Below are 25,725 nucleotides of genomic sequence, written 5' to 3'. Positions count from 1 at the left end.
TGTAGGCACCAAACTTGAGAAAGATTTGTCTTGATTCCTCAGTGTATTTTCTTAGGACAGATTCCCAGTATTGGAATTACAGGGTCAAAGGATACATGAGTTGTTATGACTCTCTTGATGAACCAGGCTGTTCCAACAGTTTTCAGTATAGCAAGGGGGCTGCATACGCTGGGAGCCAGGAGAGCCTGGGTTCAGTCTAAACCTGGCCTGCTGCTGTAGGGAGCAGGAGAAAATAGTGAGATGCCTCTAAGGACATGGAGATACAGTGCCCTCTGAGAGTAATCGGCAACCACAACATGGAAGGACCAGGAAAGGAGCTACAGAAGTTTTCCTGTTAGAGCGTGGAGACATAGAGAACATTATTTATTTTTTTACAGATTGAAAATATCCCCGAAGATCTTATGCATATTCACCCATGCATCAAAATTTCCTAACTTTACGGAAACTCTGTATTTTAGTTGTGAAGAATGAAGCCTCAGAAGCAAACAGACTCATACTTCCATTTGCAACTCCAAAGTCTCTGCTTTCTAATTTGGAAAGAGACACCTACACCTATCTGCTGTGATGGCTGTGAAGGTGAACGTGAAGATTATGTGACATCATCCAAGGAAAACGTTTAGGATGGTGCTTCACCATTGAAAAATTTTGTCCCTCCAAGTACTTCAGGATCACGTCCTTCTCTATAGAATTAAAAAAAAATAAAATGAAAAATAAAATCAAATACTGAACAATTTAAAAATGTAAGCAATTCTAGCAAAGGCATCTTTATTCTAGTGAAACCCATTTTAAGGCTTTACACTTTTTAAAAAATATCACATCAAGTTATTTAAAAGTATTTTACCTTATTGGCTTGGGATGGCCCTAGTGTCCTAAGCACATGCCTGGTCTACCATTGGATATTTCAGCCCCAGTGCTCAATAAATAGTGTTTTGGATGCTACTGCTGATGACAGTGATGGTGATGAGCAGTATCTCCAATGTTAAAACAAGCAGGTTCAGGGTCTGAGAACTTAATCAAAATTATGTAAAGAGCTGTAGCCTCTGAGGGCAGCAGAACCTGTCTGCAGAAATTATTTCTTTTTTAATTATTTTATTATTTTCTTCTTGTTATTTTTTAGAGAGACCGTGTGTGCGAGCTGGGGAGGTGGAGGGGGGCGGATCTTAAGCAGGTTCCACGCTTCGTGTGGAACCCCATGCAGGGCTCAATCTCACAACCCTGGGATCATGACCTGAGCCAAAATCAAGAGACAAGCTCAACCTACTGAGCCACCCAGGAGCCCCCCGCCCATCTGCAGAGATTGTTAACAGAAGGAGAAAAGTACAGCAAGGATCCTGAGACAGGAACTCTCAGAAGTCATAATTTGTCCCTATTTTTATTGCCCTGAGTGGCAGTGGGGGAAATTGGCCAGGGCAAACTGCTCTCTTTTGCAGGCTAGAGACGGGACACCCGATCTCACCAATGAAACCCTTCTGAGAGCGTTTCCAATTCCTGGAGCAAGAGGTCCCTGCTGTGAGTCCCAGTGCATCAGCCTTTCTTTGAGGACTGGAGTCTTCTGGGTGAAGATGGTGGTAGACACCAGGATAGAGATGTGATTACCATTCAGACATAAAAACATTTGCATCAGATTTATACCCCGATCTCTTAAGAATTTGGTGGGCCTGATGCAGTCCCCATCTCTGATTGACCCTCAGGACTCTGACCAAATTCAGTCCCCTGACCTGGTAAGCTGAGGACAGACCTTGCGCACTGCAACATGGTAAGATATGCCAGTGATTGCTCATTTTCTCTGCAGGATGTTCATGGCTTATCTTGCTTGAGCAGTGATACCAGCCATCTGGAAGTTGGCTTTCTGTGCCTGGGACTCAGTTTTTCTGTATAAGTCTATAAAATGAAGCGTTTGTACCAGATAATATTTCAATAGACCTTGATGGACACAATCATGAAAAGGAATCCTTTACCTTGAGGTGACCCAGAAGAGTCTGAATTTTAAAAACTTGCCCAGAATATTGCTACCCTGCTGTATCATTTCCATAATAATGTGTTCCAAGTGCTGTTTTAGGTACTCTGTGAAAAGAGGATTTCTAGGGTTAATAAAATAGGAAATGCTACCGTAATAGAGGTGAGGAGAAATTTTGTAGTAAGGAGATCTGTTTAGCTCAGTGTTTCTTAAACTTATTTTGCAATTCTCTTCTTTTTAAAAAATTTTTCAGGGCATCTGTTAACATGTTTTTCCGGAGCTGGTGTGAAGCCCATTATTTTAGGTTAGTGTGACTGTCTCTTCTAAATGGGACTTTTCCTTGCTGCAGGTCACTCAGCAGCTCCCAGAATATGGTGTGCTGGTTCACCGAGTTCTCCCAGAGAAGACAAGACGAGAAGGGGACATGGCCTTGGGGATCTGTGCCAAGGGCGTCATAGTATATGAAGTGAAAAACAACAGCAGAATTGCAACTTTACGGTTTCAGTGGAGAGAAATTGGCAAGATTTCTACTTGTGTGAGTGTAGCTCCGTTGATAAAGGTTTCAATTTCCTTTGATCTGTTGCCCGTTTAAAGGAGCAGTGGGGGCTCATGTGGTCATCTCCTGACCAGATAAACTCTCAGCCTGTCTAACCAGTACTAACCAGTATTTCGATGTACTGTGGCATATTTGGAAGAAGCCTCCCGGGGGACTGGAGAGTCCTCAGGGGGTTATTTCCTCCCTACCATCTTTTGCCCAGTCCTTCCACACCCCCCTGGACAACCATCAGCCAAAAGGGCTACACTTTCCCTCTGTATGGAGATCTCTTAATTTGGGGAATCCTCTGATGTTGAGAGCAAGGTTGGTGGTGGGAGATGGGAGGGGAGAGTCTACTGCAGGTGGGGTGAAATCTGCAAGGTTTTGTACATTTCCTCTGTGTTTTAAATTTTCCCTGGGGCATCTGGCCTGTCTCCCGTAAACTATAGGTGTGCTACAGGGATCCTGGGGACTGTAAACCTTTGATACTCATTGAAAACTGAAAAGCATTTTTTTAGAAACAAAAAATTCCTGTTAAATGTATAATATTTGAAACTGTATTTCAATGCCATTTGCATGGATATTTATATACTTCCTGAATTTAGTTGCAACAAATTTGCCATCAAAAGCATTATGGGTGCCCCCACATGAGAGTATTCTGGTCCCTAATCTACCTGCCTATCCTGGGGATCCCCAAAGCCAGTATGCCATTACTTTAGTGATGATTTTGTTATCAAATGTGAAGTTCTTTGTCTTTTGGCCCATGAAAAAAATCAGTTTTTTCTTTCCATTTAATTTTCTTTTAGGGTTTTAAGAATTTTCCTACTGCTTAGATTGCTGTTTTAATTATCAGCAACCTGATGTTAGAGTTTCCTAAGTAGAACCTAATTGTTTCTTCCATCTTGGCTGTTGAAGATAATATATTGTTCAAATATCATTCTTGATAGTATTTTGTGATGAATTATTATTAGTCTTGGGGCACCTGGGTGGCTCAGTCGGGTAAACATCTATTTGACTCTTGATTTCAGCTCAGGTTGTGATCCCAGGGTGGTGGGATGGAGCCCCGCATTGGGCTCCGTGCTGAGTGTGGATCCTGCTTAAGATTCTCTCTCTCTGTCTCTCTCTTTCTGTCTCCTCTTCTTCTCCTCCATTTGCATGTGCATGCGTGTGCAAGTGTTTTTTCTCTGTCTGAAAAAAATGTTTGTCTTTAGAAGAAAAAGCTTATATCTAAAAGTAATACCTGAACAGAATTTAACTGAGTTCATTAAAGGAGCTTATAATACCACTGTCGGGAAACGGACTTTTTCCCAAATATTTTTGACCATATCTAAAAGTAAACAAATTTATATTTGTAACTTTTTACAAATTATATTTGTAAATTTGTAAAACTTGTAAATTTTATACAATTTATATTTGTAAATTTTGTATGATTTTAATGATTGGACTTACTTTAATTCAATAGAGAGATTATTTGAGGAATTTTATTTTATTTTATTTTTTTAAATATAATTTATTGTCTAATTGGTTTCCATACACCACCCAGTGCTCATCCTATTTGAGGAATTTTAATTATTAAATTAATTCTATACTATTGCATTGCTTCCTATTTTCTTTAGGTCATGGTTAATTAAAAAATTTCAAGGTAATTTATTTTAAAACATTTGTAAAAAGGCAGATAACCTATAATATAATTTTAAAAAATAGATTTTTTGACATTATAAAGTTTAACAATCACTTTAAGTAAATGCTTTAGAGTTAAGTTGTTTTAATGTTTACAGATATTTATTTTCCCACGGCCAGAGACAATTTCTTGATTAAAGCTGGAAAGTCTTCAGGTTCACCAGACAAACTTAGTAGCTTAAAAAAAAAAACCCAACAAAAAAAATCCTTGCCACTAATTAGGATTTATGTGCCCTGATGGTCATCCTCTTCCTTGGCATGAATGTCTTTTTTTGTGTGGAAAAGTCATCCCATGAAATAATGTCACCAATTCCTTGCCACGAATCAGGCATCTTGCACAGAAAATGGGGGGCTCTATGACCAATACAAGAGTGAGCTCCAGAAGCTGATTTGAAATTTGCCTAATAGCAGAAGCCAAGATACTTCAAATAATGATGGACCATTCGTCTTTCTAGCCTGCGGGGAAGTAGCAATCGAGATAGAGAAAAATACCATTTCGAAGACTGTGATTTGTAGGTGTGTTGGCAGCCTGTCTGTGACAGAGACAACATCAGTTCAGAAGGTTATTCAATCAGGAAAGTCTTGGTTGGGGAATGATGAACCTACCCGAGTTAGTAACTGTTCTTGGTCATTAGCGGTAGTTAAAACGCCCGAAGAGAAATGCATAAAGGCAGGGAAGGATACAGGCTTTGTAGGGCTCTCTTTAAGAAAAAGAATACAGTGGCTCAGTCAGTTGAGGCAACAACTCTTGATTTTGGCTCAGGTCATGGTCTCAGGGCTGTGAGATCGAACCCTGAGTTGGCTGAGAGTAGACTCTACTTGGGATTCTCTTCTCTCTCTCTCTCTCTAAAAAAGAAAAAATGTTCTCTGTATGCAGTGTGTCCTTTCTGGGCGCCTAGGTTGCTCAGTTGGTTAAGGATCTGATTCTTGGTTTTAGCTCAGGTCATATCTCACAGTTCGTGGGTTTGGGCCCCGTGCTGGGCTCTGCACTCACAGCACAGAGCCTGCTTGGGATTCTCTCTCTCCCTCTCTTTCTGTCCTTCCCTCACGCATGCTCACGCTCGCGCTCTCTCTCTCTTTCTCAAAACAAACAAATAAATAAATAAACATTTTTTAAAAAAAGAAAAAGAATACGAAGTTCTGAGTACAAACTCTGAAATGAAAGTGAATATTCATTTAGAATGAGAAATCACCAAAGCTCGTGAGTTTAAAAAGTGAACAAACGCTGCAGAACTATGAAGTTAAAAAGTACTATTTTTATTAATTAACTCCCCGACGAACTGTAATTTCTTTTTCTTTCAAGTGTGGGTGGCATGTGCTCTGATTCTGTTTCCATGTCATGGCACTTCTGTCAATAGAGGCAATAGAAATATCATTTAGGCTTTCTTTTGGCGTGGCTGACTGAAAGTTATGTTGATAAGCTGCATAAAACAGGCAGATTTGCCTAGAGATACACTTGCTCTTTGCAGAGCTGCTGCAGGTCTCTGTGCTACCAGTACAGGGAATCTAGTCAATTCTATTTCATGTGATTCCCATCCATAAAACAGGAATATCATCTGATGTATTGAGAATGCAGTAAATACAGTTATAAAGTATATCCTGGATCGGGCGGAAATGCCACGTGATAGGGGTGTTTTTAAGAATTAAACTACAGTGTTTCATTTCTTACAACTGAAGATTTTTGTCAGACTGGCCTCTGGCTCTGAGCATTTCAAAGTTCACTTTCCACGCTTTGCAAGGACATATGAAGACTTGGTCAGAGCCCCCCAGGACCCTCAGCTTCATTAGCTCCTATGGCAAATGTGCGTCTGTCTGGAAGAGCGTCATTGTCCCGCAGTGAGATAGCAATCTGGACACACAAACTAGTGGGTGAAAAAACAGCAACAACGATTAGACTACAGGGAATGAAATATTCAAAATGATAACACAATGCATAGAAATGAATGTGGTGTTATGGAAGCACCAAGCGTGTTTGTACTGCAAGAACAGGGGTGTAATGCTTTTCTTGTTTGTACGGAAAACTCCGGAATTCGAGTTTTACATCACCTTGTTCACAGAGCAGCTCTCCCATGTGAAAGTTTGCATGGGGATGTGCATGACTCATTAACTGACGTTATCAACATGGAAAAAAAAAATCCAGACTGCTACAGTCAAGATTGTTTTCAACTTTCTGATAGGAGATTCCACTCTTTGTGGTGTTTAATGCCTTAAAGCATTAGTGTGTAAAAGGGGAGTTTTGCCAAGAGTTTGTGAGTTGAAAGAAAGGGGTGTGTGTGTGTGTGTGTGTGTGTGTGTATGTATGATTCTCTCTTCTCAGTTTTGTTAAAGAATAGGTATTAGATTTTTTTAAAATGGCATTATGCATCTATAATTTTTTTAATACCTGAGTGTTCTTAATATAAAGCTGTCAAGACTATATGAGGTTATCAACATGTGCTGACAAAGGGGATGGATTCCAAGCAAATATTCAAGTTTGGAAAAGCAAATATTCAACTGCTGGAGTTCAGGCATCATTATAATTGGAATATTAAGAAAAAACCATCGAGGCTATTAGGGCAGCATCCATGAATGTTTGAGAAAATAAGTTATTTAAAAAAACACTAGGTATGGATTCCAAGTCCACTCACATTTGTATAAGGAGGTTCAACGTTACATGTGTCAATATAGTGAAAGAATACTTAGAAAATGCTCAGATTATTTAAAATTAGGCTATGGGTAAAAGAGTTTCTCAGAGGAAAAGTAATGAATAATGAATTTTCTGCCTTTAGTTACTATTTGACACTGTGGATGGGGCTTCTTGGAAATGGTAACTACCATGAATTAAAAGGGATTAATTAGCATTAACCAGGATCAGGAGTTTCAGGAGCCCTTTCAAGCATAAGCCCTGCATTTATAACGTTATCTTTCTAGGAGCAAGTTCAAAGTCCTTACTGAAATATCTAGAATATCTAGACTAGAGATTTCATTTAGAAGTTATATGTAAATGCATATTTAGTAACATCTCTATTTACTTCGTAGTTGATTGTCTTTATTAACATCGTGCATTGAAAATAGTTATGGATCTTTTCCCCAAAGCTCTGTATAGATAATCCTCTCCAGTTTATCCCACTGAACTGACCAATATTATCACTTCATATGATAATGAAGGTATAAATGAGGGGAAGGATTTCTTGGTGATGTGGCTTCAATTCCTGCTGCATTCTCAGAACTCTTGGTGTATTTCCTCATCTGTAGAATGAGGATAATTGTATGACCTCCTTCATTTTGTAGCCTTGAGGATGAAGTGAATGAATACCCAGAAAGCACTTAGAACAGAGCCTTGCCCGTACAGTAAGAAATATGAGAATACACACAGAGATCTTATCTTTTCTCTAATCCCACTAGCTGAAATTTTGTCTGTGCCTTCTGGGAGTTTGTGCAATGAAAACTGTGGGTCTATTTAATGGCCTTTCAAAAGGCACATGGAGAATTATGTCCACTCCTTGCTGAGGGCCATGTGTGTGCCTGACTCATTTCATATTTTATTTTAGCATACTTCCTGGCAGATAGTGATTACCCGGTAAACAAACATTTGCTTTGTGAATGAAGAAAAAAAGGGGGGATTTTCTTTAATCTAAGAAAAATATAGGGCCATGGTCAGACAGAGAACATCTGTCATACACTTCTGGATACATTGAGATTAAACTGAGGGCTCCAGCATTTGATAACTCTCGGGACACTTGTGCTTCAATGGACGGTAAAAATGACCAATACATTAAAGTCCGTGTTTGCTTCTTTAAGCGAAAGAAGTTCACCATCACAAGCGGCATCACTGGGAAAAAGCACACGTTTGTCACTGATTCAGCCAAGACCTGTAAATATTTACTGGGACTCTGCTCTGCCCAGCATGGGTTTAACGCCCAGATGAGCTTCCTGCCAGCTGCAGCTGGTGAGTAGACACTATATTCTCAACCTCCAGTTCGGAAAGTTTGTTATTTCATAAAATCACTTGTATAAATATATACAGTTGACCCAGAAACCTCCAAAAACATTTTAGTTCTCTCTAATAACTCCAGAAATACCATTAAAGTGAAATATGTTTTGTTTTTCTTTGACTGGTAAATGCTGAAATAGGTAACATGGTGGTGGGAGGGGTATATGGATACAATCTTTCTGAAGTGCAATTGGGAATATATATCAAAAGCCTTTAAAAGAAGTTCATGTCCACTAGCCCTGTAATTTTGCCTGTAGGCAGGTATTTATCCAAAGGTGATAACTATGGAAGTACATGGAAGTCTATGTTCACGGGTGTTCACTAGAACGTTATTATTCCTAACAGCTACCATTTGGAAGCAAGCTCAGTCCCCAGACACACAAGACTAGCGAAATAAATCACAACACATCTCTATAAGTTAGACATTAAAGTTAGTTTTTGGAGACTGATGACACGTGACCATGTAGATGATATGGTGCTAAATGAGGAAAAGAGAAACACGCAGCCGTATCTTGCTCTGACAGAGCTCTCTGCAACGATGGACTATCTACACCATTCTTTATGGAGGGTCACTACCCATATGTAACTCCCAAGACTTGAAAGGTGGCGAATGGAATGGAAGAACTGAATTTTTTATTTTATGTCATTTTAACTAACTTACATTTAAACGTAAATGGCCACACATGCCTACTGTATTGGATAGCACAGACATAAACACCAGGATAACAATTTGGTTAGTGTTAACATGTTTTAAAACAAGAAAGGAGGGATATGGAAATGAACTGCACCAAAGTACTTTTGGGGGTGTGTTATTACCTTTGTGAGTCAGGCACATAAGCATGGTTGTTATCTCTTTTGTGTGTTTTTCAATATTCACCAAACTTTCAACAATGTACATGTGTTATTGCTTTAATTAGGAAGGAGACTCTTAGGGAAAATGAGGTCACACATCACGAAAGACTAGTTAATATTTACTGAAAGTTAGGAAGTGCTAGGGAACCATTTGTTATTGTTATTAGTACTTTCCCAGGCAGTATGCTGAGCCCTTCCATGAATTATCTCATTTGTGCTCCTAATAAATACACTGTTTCCTTAAACTGCAATTGCCTGGTGGCTAAATGAGGCAAGCACCAGCATTGCTGGGGGAAGCAAACTGAAGCTTGGAGAAGTTAAGTGACATGCCAGCTGGGTGCCAGGGCTGAGGTTTGAACCTGTGGCTCCCTGAGCCTGGTGCCTATGCACTTCACTCCACAGTATAGCCTTTTATAACCTGTCAGAACAGGGACTTTTGGACAAGAGAAGTTTGGCTTTGAGTGTTGAATTTATTACATCTGTTATTGATCTCTAAGCATTATTTATCCTTTAGTTAGAAAAGGGAACAATATAATATAGTGGCGTCAGCCTTCATATTCATACCGTGGTCTCTTCATGCACATCATCAGGGAGTTTGCTAGGGATCCAGGATCTCGGGCACCATACCGATCTACTGAATAAGTCTGCGCTTGACAAAGAACCCAGGTGATTTGGATGCACATCAACGTGAGAGAATCCAGACTTGGAATGTGGCCCCTGGAGCCCAGTAGACTCTGGGCAGTGCCATTTATTAGCTGTGTGACTTGGGCAACTCACTTGCCTTCTCTGAGCCTCAGTGTCCTCAGGTGAGCACACTGGCATCTGGTGGGCCAGCACGTAGGATGTTTCCAGCGCTATGTGTCTCATGGTCATTGCTCCGGGTGAGAAGGAACAGCAGCTCCTGCTTGTGGTATTTTGTTCAGTGCTAGCCAGTTCGTGTGGGGACTGTGAACGCTGGATTCTGTGGTCCTGGGACATGGCCTCAATCAGGAAACAAAATCACTGAGCATTTCGATGTGGAACCAAACATAGACAATAAAGGGGCATATTAGCAGCAAACTCCAGTAAATTATAAATATTTCATTGAAATCACAGAGTGGCAGTTTTAGGGTATTTGCATGGAGCTGGAGATAATGAATGTAAATTAATTATATTTTACCTGCTATTGCTGAGATACAGTGTGAAACATCATCAATATTACTTTTATTGCCTCATACCAGTCAATGTGAAATATTTATAAAGATCCACAGGCTCCCTTGTGAAACTAGTCTTTCTAAGCTGATTTTGCTCATAATATGCTATTCTCTCAACCTGTAAATTCTATCCTAAGAGTTTTTCAGGAATCTAACATTTGTATTAAAAGGATTATTTCAGGGGTACCTGGGTGACTCAGTCAGTTAAGCATCTGACTTCAACTCAGGTCATGATCTCATGGTTCATGGGTTCGAACCCCACGTTGGGTTCTGTGCTGACAGCTCAAAGCCTGGAGCCTGCCTCAGATTCTATGCCTTGCTTTCTCTCTGCCCCTCCCCTGCTCGTGCTCTGTCTCTTGTTCTCAAAATTAAATTAATTTTAAAAGAAGATTAGTTCGGGCAATTTTTCTTTGTTGGGCTGGGTTGAGGTGGTGCTATTCTCTTGTGTTTTTTCTTTTATTGAATTATTATTGACATAAATATGTAAGTTTAAAGTGTACAGTATGATGGTTTGATACACCTGTGTATTGCAGCGTGATTACCACCATAATGTACTTAAAACCTCCATTTCCTCCCATAATTACATTTTTGTGTGTGTGTGGTGGTAACATTTAAGAGCTCCTATCTTAACAACTTTCAAGGATATAATACAGTATTGTTAACTATAATCACCATGCTGTGTATTAGATCCCCAGAACTTACTCATCTTATAGCTGGGAGTGTGTACTCTTTGACCAACATCTCCCCATCTCCCTTAATCTCCCTTACCACCCCTGCTCCAGGTCCTGGCAACTACCATTCTCCTCTCTGCTTCTATTGGTTCAGATTTTAGATTCTGCATATAAATGAGAATATACAATATGTGTTTTTCTCTGTCTGACTTATTTCACTTAGAATAATACCCTTAGAGTCCATCCATGTTGTCTCGAATAGCAGGAGTTTTTTCTTCCTTATGGCTGAAAAATATCACATATAATATATATGCATTATATAAATATATCATATCATATATAAAATATATGATATATAATATCTGTACGCACACATTTCTTCTGTTCTTCTGTTGATGGACACTTAGGTTGTTTCCATGTCTTGGCTATTGTAACTAATGCTTCAGTCAACACGAGGGTGCAGGTGTCTCTTCAATGTAGTGTTTTGATTTCCTTCCGGTGTATGCCCAGAAGTGGGGATTGCTGGAGCATATGGTAGTTCTATTTTAACTTTTTGAGAAGCCTCCACACTGTTTTCCATAGTGGTTGCGCCAGTTGGCATTCCCCGCAACGGTGCACAAGGGTTCCCTTTGTGCCACATCCTTACCAACATCTGTTGTCTCTTATCTTCTTGGTAGTGGCCGTTCAGACAGGTGTGACATCTTACTGTGGTTTTGATTTGCATTTCTCTGATGACGAGTGATGCTGAGCACCTTTTCATTTGCCTGTGGGCCATTTGTACGTCTTTTTTTTTGGAAAAATTAGACAATTTTTCTTTGCCTTGAAAAATATTTCTTCATATTAGAAATTCTTTCTGCAGACACCATTTTCAGTGATTGCATCCATTTGGGAACTGGCCACATCCATCTAATGGCCCCAGATGACTTTCAAACTCAGCGTGTCTATAAATATCTCAGCCTCCCATACAACTCTCTCCTCCTTTACCTTTGTCTTGTTCAATCGAGACCACCCACCCACTCTGCAAGAAACTGGGTGGGGGAGGGGGTCTGATCCTGCACCTTCCAGTCACATCCCACCTGTCACCAAGTACTCTCAAATGGGCTCACTGCTGGCAGTCATGTGCCTCTAATTTGTCTTGCTCTTGGCCTTCAAAGTGACCTTTTAAAAGCACCAATATGATCATGTCCTTTCATGCTGAAAATTTGCAGGGGCTTCCTGCTGTCTGCAGGGACAAGCCCAGACTTAGGGTGGCACGTGACACTCTTTCCAGCCTGGCCTGAACCTTCACTTATGTCTGGCCCTGAGTCCTTCTCTTTTTTTTCTTTTTAAATATATTTTTACTTATTTCTAGGAGAGAAAGAGAGAGAGAGAGAGACAGCGTGAGCAGGGGAGGGTCAGAGAGAGAGGGAGTCACAGACTGAAACAGGCTCCACGCTCTGAACTGGCAGTCAGCACAGAGCCCGACGCGGGGCCCGAACCCACGAACCGCGAGATCATGACCTAAGCGAAAGTCGGACGCTTAACCGACTAAGCCACCCAGGTGCCCCCCTGAGTCCTTCTCTTTGATCTCCAGCTACCCTGAATGCTATCTTGCAGGCTGCTGAACACATGAAGTTATCTTGGGTCCATAATTAAGCCTAAGGTCACAGTCCCTTTGGGCCCTGGTGATCAGAAGGCTGAGAATGTCTCAGATGAATCCCCTAGGCCGCTGTCTTTCTCTCTGTGTCCTGGACACCTCCATTTCTAGTACCCACTGTGGAGTCAGCCCACTTGAGCGTGGCTCCTGCCTTACCATTTATAAACCCTAGGACCTTGATCAAATTATTAGCTCTCTCTCAGCCTCAATTTCCTCCTCTATAAAATCGGTATACATTATAATACTACCCCAAAAGGGTTTTGTGGAGTTTAAATGAGACCATATAGAGAACGTGCTTACCACTGTGCCTGGCGCATAATAAGCATTCAGCATAGGTGAGCTGTCGGTGTTGATGTTACCACTGTTGTTGCTTCATGTCTGAATGGGCCCACGCTCTGGAGGAAGATCCTATATGACTTGTGTGAAAGCTGCAGGTCATATTCAAATTGCCTAGAGTCCTTTGTTCTTTCTCGCCCACTGTGTGTGAGTGATGGTACCGAATGTCTCAGATACAGAAAATTCTCAAGAAGTATTTTTAAAAGGCCACCTTTCTCAGTGGGCACAGCCCTGGCAGTGAACCAGATGCCAGTGTAGAAAAGGGGGTTCTGCTTTGAGAAAGTCAGTGCTCATGGACACCCTCGAAGTGGAAGCATATCACCATGCTTCAGACATGCACACGTGCAGACAGACAAAACTACAGCCACACAGGCACTGTGCACCCGAGCATTTTTTCCTTCTCAGTTTTAGCAGGGAGCAGATGGCCAGAATACAGTCATCATTTTCCTTTGCAAAACACAAACTTGGCTTTATAAAGCCTAGTTAATTTAACAACTCTATCAATCAAATCTCAGTTTCTTATGAATGACACGAATAGTGAAGTGGTAAAGAGTCATTTACATGCACGGTCTTGAGTCAGGGGCTTCATGAGTACCATTTATTACATCCTTCCATGTGAAAGAGAAAGGGAAGTTCAAGGCGGAGGGAGGCTCCATGCATCTGATATGTACTCATATTTCAGAATATTGGATCTTAAATATTACCAGGGAAACTAAACTGTGTAGAGGTTAAAGACTATAATCCAGAGTGAGAGCCTGATCTCGGAGCCCAGGTAATTTGAAGACCCACTTGTTTGTTACATCTGTGAGGACAGTTTTGTAAAGGCACTGAGCAGAATGGATGGCAGCAGTAAATGATACACTAGGCTCTGCTGGCATTTGTGACATTGCCCTGAGTGTTAACAACCATCAGAACCTTGGCTGGGGGCCTGTCAGTTACAGGGGGAGGGAGGGTGTCTCCTTACCCTTGCTGTGTTTCCGAGGTTGCTTTCATTAGTGAGTGCTAGTTAGGAAGGCGGGGCATCCTCAGGGCTAACTGCGAGAACCCCACGAGTCAGCCCCAGGACAGACTGTGGAGAAAGAAAAGCAACAATAGAAACCGGGGTCTGTGATGTGTTGTCACCCTGAGAGGGAGGGATAGATCTGAGGGTCATGCTTCTGTGTATCTATGTTGTTTATCCTTTTCTCCCAAGTTCCAGACGATGATAAGTGTGTGCAAATGGCCAACATGAGTCTTGCACACCTGGCCCCGTCTCAGCCTCTCACCTGGATTCAGCGGCTGTCGGGCTCAGAAAACGCACTGTTCGCACCTGCACCCGGGCTGGGAGCCGCTGCAGGGGGCTTGCGGCGCATGTCTCTGGATAACTTCACCGTGGAAACCAGCAAGGAGACTGCGGCACGGGGAATCCGAGGCAGGTGGGTTTGACACGTCCATTCTCTGAGCCCATGCCACCTTGTACTTGGCCCTCCGGGGCAGTCTGTCCCTGAAGAAGTCATTTACAGGATGTCAGATATCCGATGGAGGTCTATGCTCATTCAACTACCAACCAATTCCATAGAGATTTCCTGAAGGCCGGCTATAGGCAAAGTCTACAGGGCGGACACCCTGCCCTCTGTGTTGTTCTGTGTTGTTCAGGTGGAGAAAGAACTAGATGAGGACAAAATAAACAATTTGTCATTAGCCTGTTTGGTCTTATCATGAGCCGAGTACTGTTCTCAGCACTTGCACACATCAACTGATTTTACTCTCCCCACCCTGCGAAGAGGTTTCTATCATTCTCCCAGTTGTACAGGGGAAAAAGGGAGAGTTTGGGATTTGAGCCCATCTGGACCTAGAGTCCACACTCCTAACCTTTATACTGTGCTGCTCTCTCTGCTGATGCATTGCTTGTCATTTAATTTGTAAGCGAAAATAATGAGCTTCTAAACACAACTTTACATTATAACACATGGATCGGTAAATGTAGAAATAGCCTAGAAGTTGGATGACACTTACATTGCAAGTTATATAAATAGCTTGGATTCACAGGCAGCACATGACCAATGGAGGAGTTGTTTTCTGGAATGAGTTATACATTTGCTTCAGCAAGAGGGTATGGATAATTCATCTGAACTGCATTGTATGTATGTATTATGTACCTATCCATCTAGAATTCTTTTACATATAAATGCATACACATATGTAATTCTTAGATTATTGCCCCAAATTCTGTTGATGCAACTGTGCATCACGGTGCACCACAAGCAAAATCAGCAATGATGGAGAACGATTATCGGCGTAACAACCTACTCTAAAGCACAGCGGCTTAAAACATCAACCATTTTGTTATTCTAGTTCACAGTTTTCAGGGATGGAAATTCAGGCAGGCTTCATTCAGCTAGGTGATTCTGCTTTGCATAGTATTGGGTCACTTGACAGTACTCAGCAGGACTGGTCTGGAGGCTCCAAGATGACTTTACTTACACGCGTGGCCCCTCGGTAGGGATGGCTGGCACGGTGGGCTCTGTTGGGCACCTTTCCTCCCTGTGTGGTCTCAGGCCCTCTGCACCTGGTGCCACCAGCCAGGTAGCCAGTCTTCTCCATGGCGACTCAGGGCTCTAGTGGCTCAAGGTGAGGCTGCCAGTCCTCTTAAAGGCTGGAGTGGAGCTGACACAGTGTCACTTCTGAAATACTTGGTTTCTCAAAGCAGTCACGGGTTAGCACAGACTCAAGGGTAGCAGAAACAGATTTCATCTCTTGATGTAGGAGTGTCAAAGAATTTGTGGCCATTTTTACTCTGGCATTCAAATTAATAATACTTTATAGCAATTTAAAAGTAGGAAGAAGCTATGACTGACTCAAGGCCGCCTTGAGAATGTGCTGATTGCAAAGGATCCTTCCTGAGGATGCTGGGCTTCCCGGGATCTGCCTGCAGGCTTGCACAGCAGGGCCCACAGCACCGCTGGGCAGCCAGCCTTCTCCACAGGAAACTAGGTTAGAGTCCTCAGCAAATGCTGCTGCTCCTTTAATTTTAGTTCACAAATGCCAAAAGTTCAGAACCCTTAGTAACTCACTTCGGAGGTGGCTAGCAACCCTTAGATGAAAAAGGAAATGGGGTCCTTGGCCATCTGGAAGGTCCCAGAAGCACAGCTTGAGGCGGTGACTGAATGCAGTGGTTTTGTGGAGATGGTGCTAGGAAGCAGGGGTGAGCAGGGTGAGACAGGAAGGGGAAATCAAACCAAGGAGGGCATTGCCATCGGCGTAGCTGGCATGGATGACCAGGGCTGTTTTCCAGTGAGAAGTGCACAGAAGGCCTCCCAGAATGGTCTGTCTGAAGGACAGGCAGACGACACCTGTGTACCGGCTCCTCTCCCCTCTGCTTGAATGCTGTCCATGGAAGGCATGAACTCCCCCATACTTTTAGGAGGGGTGGAGATAGTGGGGGCAGAGGGCACTGAGATGAGAAAGAAGCTCTAGGGCAGCAGGAAGACCACACTGGATGTTGTCAGCACGAGCCAAGCCTGAGCTCCCGTGGAAGTGCTCACCGCTGCTGTGGCCAGAGCCTGAAGTGGGCTGAGGGCGGACTTGCATCTAACTCTGTCGGTCTCCGTGGCATGAATGAGCTGTTCAGCATTTCCTTACTGTGGCTTGGGCAGAGATGACTCAGCCGAGGGCCCCTTCAGTCGGGGCTCTGGGCCCCCCTCAGTGTTTCGCTGCCTGCTCAGCCGTCTATTGCTATATGATCGTGAGCAAGTTCTTTAATAAGGGCCTCAGCCTCCTCATCTATCCATGATGATAACACACCCACCCCCGGGATGGCTGTGGGAATTAAATCATGTTAGGAAACACTGAACATGGGTTGGGTCTGTGGCCAGTGTCCTAATGTGGGTCCCTTCTGCTAGGAACATGCTAGGAACACCCCCTAGAGGGATAGAGTGGGTTAAACATGTATGGTTATTTCCAAATGAGGGGGTTGGAGAAGGCTGCATGGGGCATGTGACACCAGGTCATGAGGGCTGGTAGGTTTGGGCACAGGGAGAGGGAGGGGAGGGTACCATGAGTAAAGGTCCAAGTTCGTCTTGCTAGAAAAGTTGGTTGAGCACCTGCTGTGTGCCAGCCCCGGGCTAGTGGCTGAGGATTCAGCACGATGAGCAGGACAGACACAGTCCCCGCCGCGTGGCACTCACAGATGTGGTAAGCACAGGGGCCTGTGTGGGCAGGAACAGGCTGAGCTGTTGGCCTGGAGCCCGGAGCCTGCGGCTTGGTGGCTGGAGCCGGGACAGGAAGGGAGGGGCTGCATGCAGGCGTTCACACCCAATGAGACGGGACCCCATCCCCAGTGCTGTGCCGGAGTTGTTTGCTCAGTGCCCCTTAAAACAGAGTGGTCGGTAGGGGCGTCAACCCTGACATACCCCTCCCCCCGCCTCACCCTCCTCCCCTGTGAAGCTGGCTCCCCATTTCACATCACCTTTCCTGTGAAAACTTTCCTGACTGTCCCTGCAAAGGGGTGGCTCCTTGATGTCATTGGCTCCATTTAGAGCAGCCGCCCGTGCCCTTCTACCCTGACAACCACATGTGTCTGCCTGTCTGCTTGTTAAACAGTGAGTGAGCTTCCAGAGAGCAATAGCACGTCTGCTTTTTCCTCCGATCTGTGGCCAGGGTGTGGAGGTTTTCTGTAAATGGTCTTTTTTTTTTTGGGGTGGGGGGGTTTGCAGGAAAATTCACATGACATAAAATTCACCATCTGAACCATTAAAAAAATTTTTTTAAATATGTATTTTATTTTTGAGAGAGACAGAGCATGTGCAGGGAAGGGGCAGAGAGAAAGAGGGAGACACAGAATCTGAAGCAGGCTCCAGGCTCTGAGCTGTCAGCACAGAGCCGGATGCAGGCTCAGACTCATGAACCGTGAGATCATGACTTGAGCCGAAGTCGGACACTTAACTGACTGAGCCACCCAGGTGCCCCCCTATCTAAACCATTTTTAAGTGTACAGTTCAGTAGCATTAGGTACACTCCCATTATTATGCAAACAATCTCCAGAACCCTTTTCATCCTGCAAACCTGAAGTTCTGTCCATGAATCATGACCCCCGCCCTCCTCCCTGAGCTTCGGAGAGCCACCATTCTACTTTTGGTCCCTATGCATGTGACCACTCCAACTGCCTGGTAGGGATGAAATCACGCGGGGTTTGTCCTTGTGGGACCGGCAGTAAGTGCCAGCCCTTATCCTTTGTAAGCAGTAGTGGCACCTGTGGCCAGATCAGGCAGGCCGTAGAAACCTGGGCATGGAAGTCCTTCCCTTCCTCCAAAGGTTCTGCCAAATGCCACCTTGTCCTCAGAGCCTCTCTCGGCCCCTCCTGGGAGTGGCCTTCCTCTGAATCCAGGAGCGCTGTACAGGGCCTCTCCCTGGGCACTCTGGTGGGCTCTGTGTGGCGTGAAAGGCACCTGCTCCTCATTCTGCCGTGGGCTGGAGACTCTGGAAGGCGGAGCCCCCCTCCCATCCACCTTTGCCCTCAGTGTCTTGCCAGCCCAGGGCCTGACATGTGGTGGGTGCTCCGTCCACGAGGGTTGAACCTGCTGAAATGCACAGTAGAAACAGAAGCCAAGTCAGAACGAGGCCTCATTCCTAATCTCTGCAGAATGGCTCTGGGCTTGCCCCTCGCCCCTGCTCTCGCCTCCTCTTCCCCTTCACTTTCACTTTGCCACTGTCCTTCCCTTTCTAGCTCTGGCCCGTCTGAACAGAGCATCACTGATCCAAGACAACAGCAAGAGGCTCCGTGGGAAGCTGCCTGCGCCTGCATCCCTGCCTTAGTCTGGCTGCCTAAAGCAGGGGGGCGGCTGTGAGCTCACCGAGGTGGGGGACGAAGGGCCAAATCTGTTCAGATGGTTGGCCTTCCTTTCTTCCGATGAAGCCCACGCTGGCTTCCTCCAGGGCTCTGAGCCGCCATGACTGCGCTTCTACTCTTCCCTCTTCCCCTCCACTTTGCTCATCCCTCAGTGGAGCTTATCTTGTGCACAGCTGACCCTGGAGGCGTGGCAATGTCACCCTCGAATTCATTATTCTCCTAGGGCATAGACTATTTTCTGTTCACTAGAACAGAAAGGCCAGTTGAATGCCTGCATGAAAGGTTCTTGTTCTCAGCTTGGTATGATGGGGGTAGGGGGTAGCCAGCCCAAAGCCTGCAAGGGCCAGCAGGTGAGTTACTGTGTGGAGCCCTCGGGGGCCCATCACAGTGGGGGAGCCAGAGCAGGCACCAGCCAGACTGAACACAAAAGCAAACAACAAAAAAATCAGGACCCACTAAAAGCATTGGGGTTTCATACTCATTACCCTGTTTTGGAGCCAAACATGTATTATTACTTTGCAAGTGTGGAAGTAAATACACTATTCCTATTTTATGGTTAAGGAAATGGAGGTTTGGAAGGGCTGCATGTCCAACACAAAGGAGAGATAATAGAAGGCCAGGTGAGTCTAGGGTCCCCTCTGAGACAGAAAGACCCCAAAGCTATTCTTTCTAGTACTCTCCTGGCAGCCACGTCAGCCTGTGATGGGGTGTCTGTGGGTCTGCTGGCTGGTCAGGCATGTGGCTGCCTTACCCCCAGGCCACCAACCATACTCAGAAGTGCCAGGAAATTGCCTCTTAGAGTCCTCTTTTCTCATCTTATGGCCTTTCCCTGCAGCCCCTGTACTGGTCGGGAGCAGCTGGAGACCATCTGTTTGATCCAGAAGTCGACGACTTATGACCCTCTCTCCGGGCCACCTGTTCCGAGCGTGCACAGGGGTAAGGGCCGGGGCGTGGGCCATGTTTGGGAAAAAAGAAACCCTACGTGTGATGCTTGCTCTTAAAGCTTTTGCCACTACTTCATGTTGCCTTCCCAGTCATAGTCACAGTCTTTGTGATTTTTTAAATTAATGTCAAAGCTACTTATGGTCAGGAAGAGAGAGCTCTTGCAGTCCTGCTTTGGCTTGGACCAGGGGCATGTGGGTCTGACATGTGTCAGCCCTGGTGAAGGTTCTCAGTGTTCTGGTCCCGCACAAAGAAGACGTGCTGTGAAGTGGTGTGGCCAGAAATACACTGTCCATTTCAGCTACAACTCTTCACCGACTCCGAATATCACCAGACAACATATACAGGGTCTGGGGAAGACCCTAGGGAAAGTAAAGACAAAATGATTCCAGAACTAAAGAAAATATGTAGGCTAGACAAGACTTAAGCCCTGGGGAATACTGCTGAGCAGCTTTTTGTTTGTTTTGTTTTTTTGAGAGAAAGAGAGAGGATCTTTTTTAAAAATATAGTTTACTGTCGAGTTGGTTTCCATACAACACCCAGTGCTCATCCCAACAAGTGCCCTCCTCCCTGCCCGTCACCCATCCTAGCACTGCTATTGCTGGGTCACAGGGGAGTTCTACTGTTAATTGTTTGAGGAACCTCCACACTGTTTTCCAGACTGGCTGCACCAGTTTACATTCCCACCAACAGTGTAAGAGGGTGCCTAATGAGACAGAGAATCTTAAGCAGGCTTCACACCAAGCATAGAGCCCAATGTGGGGTCGAACCCGCAACCCTGTGATCATGACCTGTGCGGAAATCAAGAGCTGTCCCCAATTACTACAGACCAAAGAGGGGAAGGCTTTGCTGTCCCATCTCCGTGCTCTAACTTTAGTTTGATTTTCTCTGCCTGCAAGCACATCTTTGCTCAAATTCTCCCTTGTACAGACCAATGCAGAACAAAACTAGCTATAGGAAGTTGTATAGAAAACAAGTACCGTGCCCTCTGCCCCCATCTTGTCTCTGGTCTTGATAAGCCAGCATTGACCTAGTGAGGCTTTATGAAGCAAGTGTGCTGACCCAGTGACGGGAATCAGAAGTGTGTGTTCTGTGATCCATTCCCAGTATTGTGTGTGTGTGTACACATATGTGTGTAAAACACAGCTTATCCCTTCTGTATTAGGTCTCAGATAATTTGAAGGGAAAGCATAATCTGGATTTTGTTTCCACCTCTAGAGCCACAGAGTAACAGGAGAAAGAACTTTATACCTGAGCCGGAACGAGAAATTGTGCATGTGACACTGCGCCGGGAGCCACGTCGTGGTTTTGGTGAGAGGGGAGACCGGTCTCTCCCTCTGGGCAGAAGGGAGGCGTGTGCAATTTTCCCTTTTTGTCTTTTTGACTCTCCTCTCCTGCCTCTCTCTCAACTTGCCTTTTTCAACGATTGTTTCTTTTTCTTCCCTTTAAGTGTCCCTAACAAACAAAGGAACTTCTGGGTCAAAGTTTTCCTGATAAGATTTTGGGGCTCATATCTGAGACTCTAAGTACAAGATAGAAAGAGACTTTTTATCCTAATACTATGTAACAACCTTTCTGTAGTATATCTAGATTCTTAGGGATGGGCAGGAATAGTCCATCTCTTTCATGTCTTTATTGTTTATTACATTAATTTTTAAAAATGTTTTATTTATTTCTGAGAGAGAGAGAGAGAGAGACAGTGTGAGCAGGGGAGGGTCAGAGAGAGAGGGAGATACAGAATCTGAAACAGGCTCCAGGCTCTGAGCTGGCTGTCAGCACAGAGCCCTACACGGGGCTCGAACCCACGAACCGTGAGATCATGACCTGAGCAGAAGTTGGATGCTTAACTGACTGACCCACCCAGGCGCCCCTATTGTTTATTACATTTTTTTTTTAATGTTTTATTTATTTCTAGGAGAGAGAGAGAGAGACAGCGTGAGCAGGGGAGGGTCAGAGAGAGAGGGAGCCACAGACCGAAACAGGCTCCAGGCTCTGAGCTGGCAGTCAAGCACACAGCCCGATGCGGGGCTCAAACCCACGAACCGCGAGATCATGACCTAAGCGAAAGTCGGACGCTTAACCGACTAAGCCACCCAGGCGCCCCTATTGTTTATTACATTTAAAGGTCCTTAAAATCACACAAGAAACAAGACACTGAGACAAGATACTTTATTAAAAATGATCTCTTTCTGGATAAGATGATGCCATTTGAGGCAATGTGGATTGACCTAGAGGGAAATTATGCTACGTGAAATAAGTCAGACAGAGAAAGATGAATACTATACGATTTCACTTAATATGTGGAATCTAAAAAACATGAATAAATTAACAAAAAGCAGAATCAGACCCTCTGATGGTTCCAGAGGGGAGGGAGGGGGAGAGTTTGGCAAAATGAAGGAAGAGATACAGGCTTCCAGTTTGGGAATGAGTAAGTCAGGGGAATGAGAGGCATAGCATAAGGAATATAGTCAATGACACTGAAATAGTGATGTTTGGGGACAGATCATAGCTACACTTGTGGTGAGCATAGCATAATGTATAAACTTGTTGAATCACTATGTTGTACACCTGAAACTAACAGAACATTGTGTATCAAGTATACCCAGATAAAAAAATCTCTTTCCTATTTCTGATTATCCTGGGCAAAATGCAGTGCCTATTGTTGGGTTGTGTTCTTAGCTTTAGCTGTGCTTACTAATGGTGGAAGTTGACTTTTATCCATGTGTCTGGCAGAGTTGAAAGAGCTGTTCAAGAATCGGATGACTTAGGTACAAATATCAGCAGTGCCACTTGGTAGCTGTGTGATCTCAAGCAAATAATCTAACCTCTCTGGGCAGCATCATTACGTATCATCTTATTAAATACCATTGGATTCTAGGTTTTGTCATTAATGAGGGAGAAGATGTTGGCAGAGTTGCCCCTGGCATCTTCATATCTTCTATTATACCCGGAGGACCAGCTGAAAAAGCTAAAAAGATCAAACCGGGTAAGTCTTTTTAAATCGCCAGACACTGCCTTAAGGAATGGCTCTTTCTCTCCTTGACAGTATTATTAAGATGCTTTATTTTTCCAGGAGGGCAGATTCTAGCCTTGAATCACATCAGTCTGGAGGGCTTCACGTTCGACATGGCTGTTAGAATGATTCAGAACTCTCCTGACAACATAGAATTAACCATTGCTCAATCAAAAGGTATGTCTTCACCCGAGTTCAGAAGCCGGAGGCTTCTATTTGCAGGAGTTCGTTATCACCACGAGGTACTAGATCTTTAAGATTACTTAGGTTTGGTGGTGCTTTTCTCATGCTGCTGGCTTGCAAAGAGTCAGTGTCGTGGCACAAATCATGAAGTTCTGCAGTTTCACGGGCAGAATGGGCTCTATCATTGCTTGTTCTGACCGACGGGAGTGGCCTCCTCCGTCCAGTTCTTTATCAGATGTGGTCGATACAGCCATTGTGTGCTTATCTGCTCGCTCTTGCGTGACAGGGAGGACATTCTTTTTGTCAGTCAAGTCCTTATGGAAAGTGGCTCCTCCAGGGTTTCTACATAGCTGGGACTTGCATGTGGCACTCTGCCAGGGAGGGGACTGGAGAGCTGTTCTCGAGGGTGCGCTTGTATAGCGGGCACGCTGGTCTTACCTGGTTAAGACTTGGCATGTTGGAGATCAACCTAAAGGGTAAAGTTCTTTAAAGAGACACTTTTATTTATCCTTGAGGTAAGTATGAGAGAACAATTGCCCACATCAGAGAATAATATTATGCATTTTTTGGGACAGGTTTGGGGAGAGGCGTGGATGTAACCGGGGATGTTAACATTCCCCTCCCTCCCGGTTACCTGGAATCATTACTGCGTTTTGGTTGAACGGTCCTGTAACCGAACTGCAGACTGCCTGTGAATCCGAGCTCCTGGATTTCTTTCTCACGCTCCCAGTTCTCTGGACAATTTCCCCTTGTGTACAGAGATGCTTCACATCACACCAGACAACATTTTCTGGGTCCTAAATGTGGGAACCCCATTGCCTTGTGCCGTGAAGGCACTCACATTCTCTCCGTCTTGTTACACATTCACGCTGTGGCCAGGTAGCTTTCCCAAGTGTTGCAGCTGCCCCTGGACAGAAGCCACAGGGCGTGGGAGGGGGCAGCACAGCCAGAGCCTCAGCCACGTGCCTTTCACCCTGTGTTTGGAGCTGACCCCGGGGCTCGGCCCCAGCACCCGCGAGCCACCAGCCCCAGTTCATAGTCTCTGCTGGATTTCCCACTGCTATCCCTGTTGTGCGCATCACATTTTAGCCTTCCTTGCATTCCCCTCCACATTTTGCACCGGACTAGGACAGAAAGGAGGAATCGAAGCATCCTTTTCTGGGCAGGAAACAAAGCAGCTGAGCCGATGGGTTCGGTGTCATTCAAGGCTGGCTGCCGGGAGGGGAGGTGTCAGCAGCCGGTACCCAAAGTCTGCAAGGCTCAAACCACAGTTTCACACTAGAATTTTGGACAACTGCTTTCCTCTAATGCCTGTGAGTTATATGTCTTTCCACTTTAGGGCCCCAGTTACCTGTTGGGAAGTTTGCCTCCCACTGCTGCAGAGGCTTGACTGCTGTGCCTTTTATAAGTGTTCTTTTCTTTCTTTCTTTCTTTTTTTAAAAAATGAGATAGAGAGAGAAAGAGAGAGAGAACACACATGAGCTGGGGGTGAGTGCAGAGAAAGGGAGAGAGAATCTCAGGCAGGTGCCCTGCTGTTAGCACGGAGCCCGACATGGGGCTCCATCCTACCTGGAGATCATGGCCTGAGCCAAAATCAAGAGTTGGATGCTCAACTGACTGAACCACCCAGGTGCCCCTTGACTGCTGTGCATTTCTATGTGGTTAGGCTGCTGTTGGGGCAGGCACTCTGGACTGGAGGTCAAGGACAAGACAGATAACATTCCCGTCATGGGCAGCCATCACTATCTACAACAGATTGAGTTTTAATTCCCACAGAAGGTCTCTTGGTTTCTGTTTCCTTTAGGCAGGCTCACATTGTACAGCTTGACTTTTTAATTCAATCATAAATCCCGTCCTCATCTCGCATGGAGGGTGTGGAAGAAAATGAACAGATGCTTGCAACATTGCCAGAAGGACAATGACAGTAGAATCTGTGAATGAAATGGCTAGGAGTAAGGCATTATAGAACAACGGCCCCACCGTTCTTCACTGAATGCCTTTACACTTGAATAACTTCCAATCTAATTCATTAAATTACAGTTGATTCAGTGTGTGAGTTTGGGTACTTCCCTGAGTGCTAATGAGTCTGTATCAAAAGTGAGCCTACTTGTGTGTTTATATATCCAAATCTAAAAAATATCAGACCAATATGCCTTCATCCGACATGTATTTGTTAAGCAGCTAATATTAACATATTAATAGTAAATACATTGGGGTGCCTGGGTGGCTCAGTTGGTTAAACGTCAGACTCTTGATTTGGACTCAGATCATGACCTCACAATCATGGGATCGAGCCCTGTGTCAGGCTCCATGCTGACAGTGTGGAGCCTGCTTGGGATTCTTTCTCTCCTCTCTCTGCCCCTCCCCCCCCACCCCCCGCATGCACTTGCTCTTTCTCTCTAAATAAATCAATAAATATTTAAAAAATAGTAAATACATTTATTGAAGCTCTCCATGTACTCAACTAATTTCTCTTCATCTCTCTCTGTCCATATGTAAGATCTCTCTGCATACATAATTTCTAACCCCTACCAACTCCAAAAGGTAGTTGATACTATCTGTATCAACTAAGGAAATTGAGGTCCAGAAATGTTAAGTAACTTGCCCAAGGCTTTACCTATTGATTCTTGACCTCATGTTCTTTCCCTTGTTTTGTGCCAGGTCAAGGGTCAGACAAGGGGTAAATAGGAATCAGTGGCCCAGCCTTCGCCCCCAGGGAGTCCACCATCTTGTTATTACCAAATCCTCTCCAAAAGACCTAACATGTTGGTCTTTGGATCACATGTTGATTACAGTCACGCTCAGTAGGATCTCCAGAAGAGGCTGAATTTAGGAGTACCACCATGTGCTGGCTGTGGGATCCTGGGAAGCTACTTAATCCTTTTGACTTTGCTTTCTCATATTTGAACTGGGATAACACCTTCCTG

The 25,725-nt window shown here is 44.4% G+C and overlaps 1 protein-coding gene across 1 annotated transcript in view; it reads left to right on the top strand.

The window, feature by feature from the left end:
• The window catches only part of LOC144216992 (FERM and PDZ domain-containing protein 2-like), a 60,212-nt gene that overhangs the window by 28,590 nt on the left and 5,897 nt on the right, over window positions 1-25,725 (top strand). Inside the window, exons 12-18 of the mRNA XM_077746461.1 lie at window positions 2,307-2,492; window positions 7,953-8,100; window positions 14,026-14,248; window positions 19,496-19,596; window positions 20,821-20,913; window positions 22,481-22,588; window positions 22,676-22,792. Coding sequence (XP_077602587.1) covers window positions 2,307-2,492; window positions 7,953-8,100; window positions 14,026-14,248; window positions 19,496-19,596; window positions 20,821-20,913; window positions 22,481-22,588; window positions 22,676-22,792 — 976 coding nt within the window. The remainder of the gene's footprint in view (window positions 1-2,306; window positions 2,493-7,952; window positions 8,101-14,025; window positions 14,249-19,495; window positions 19,597-20,820; window positions 20,914-22,480; window positions 22,589-22,675; window positions 22,793-25,725) is intronic.

The sequence above is a fragment of the Crocuta crocuta genome, unplaced genomic scaffold, assembly GCF_008692635.1.
Source record: "Crocuta crocuta isolate KB4526 unplaced genomic scaffold, BGI_CrCroc_1.0 scaffold28, whole genome shotgun sequence".
In the NCBI taxonomy this organism is placed as follows: Eukaryota; Metazoa; Chordata; class Mammalia; order Carnivora; family Hyaenidae; genus Crocuta; species Crocuta crocuta.
Note: the sequence above shows the minus strand (reverse complement) of the source record. Positions and strands in the feature narration are given on the sequence as shown.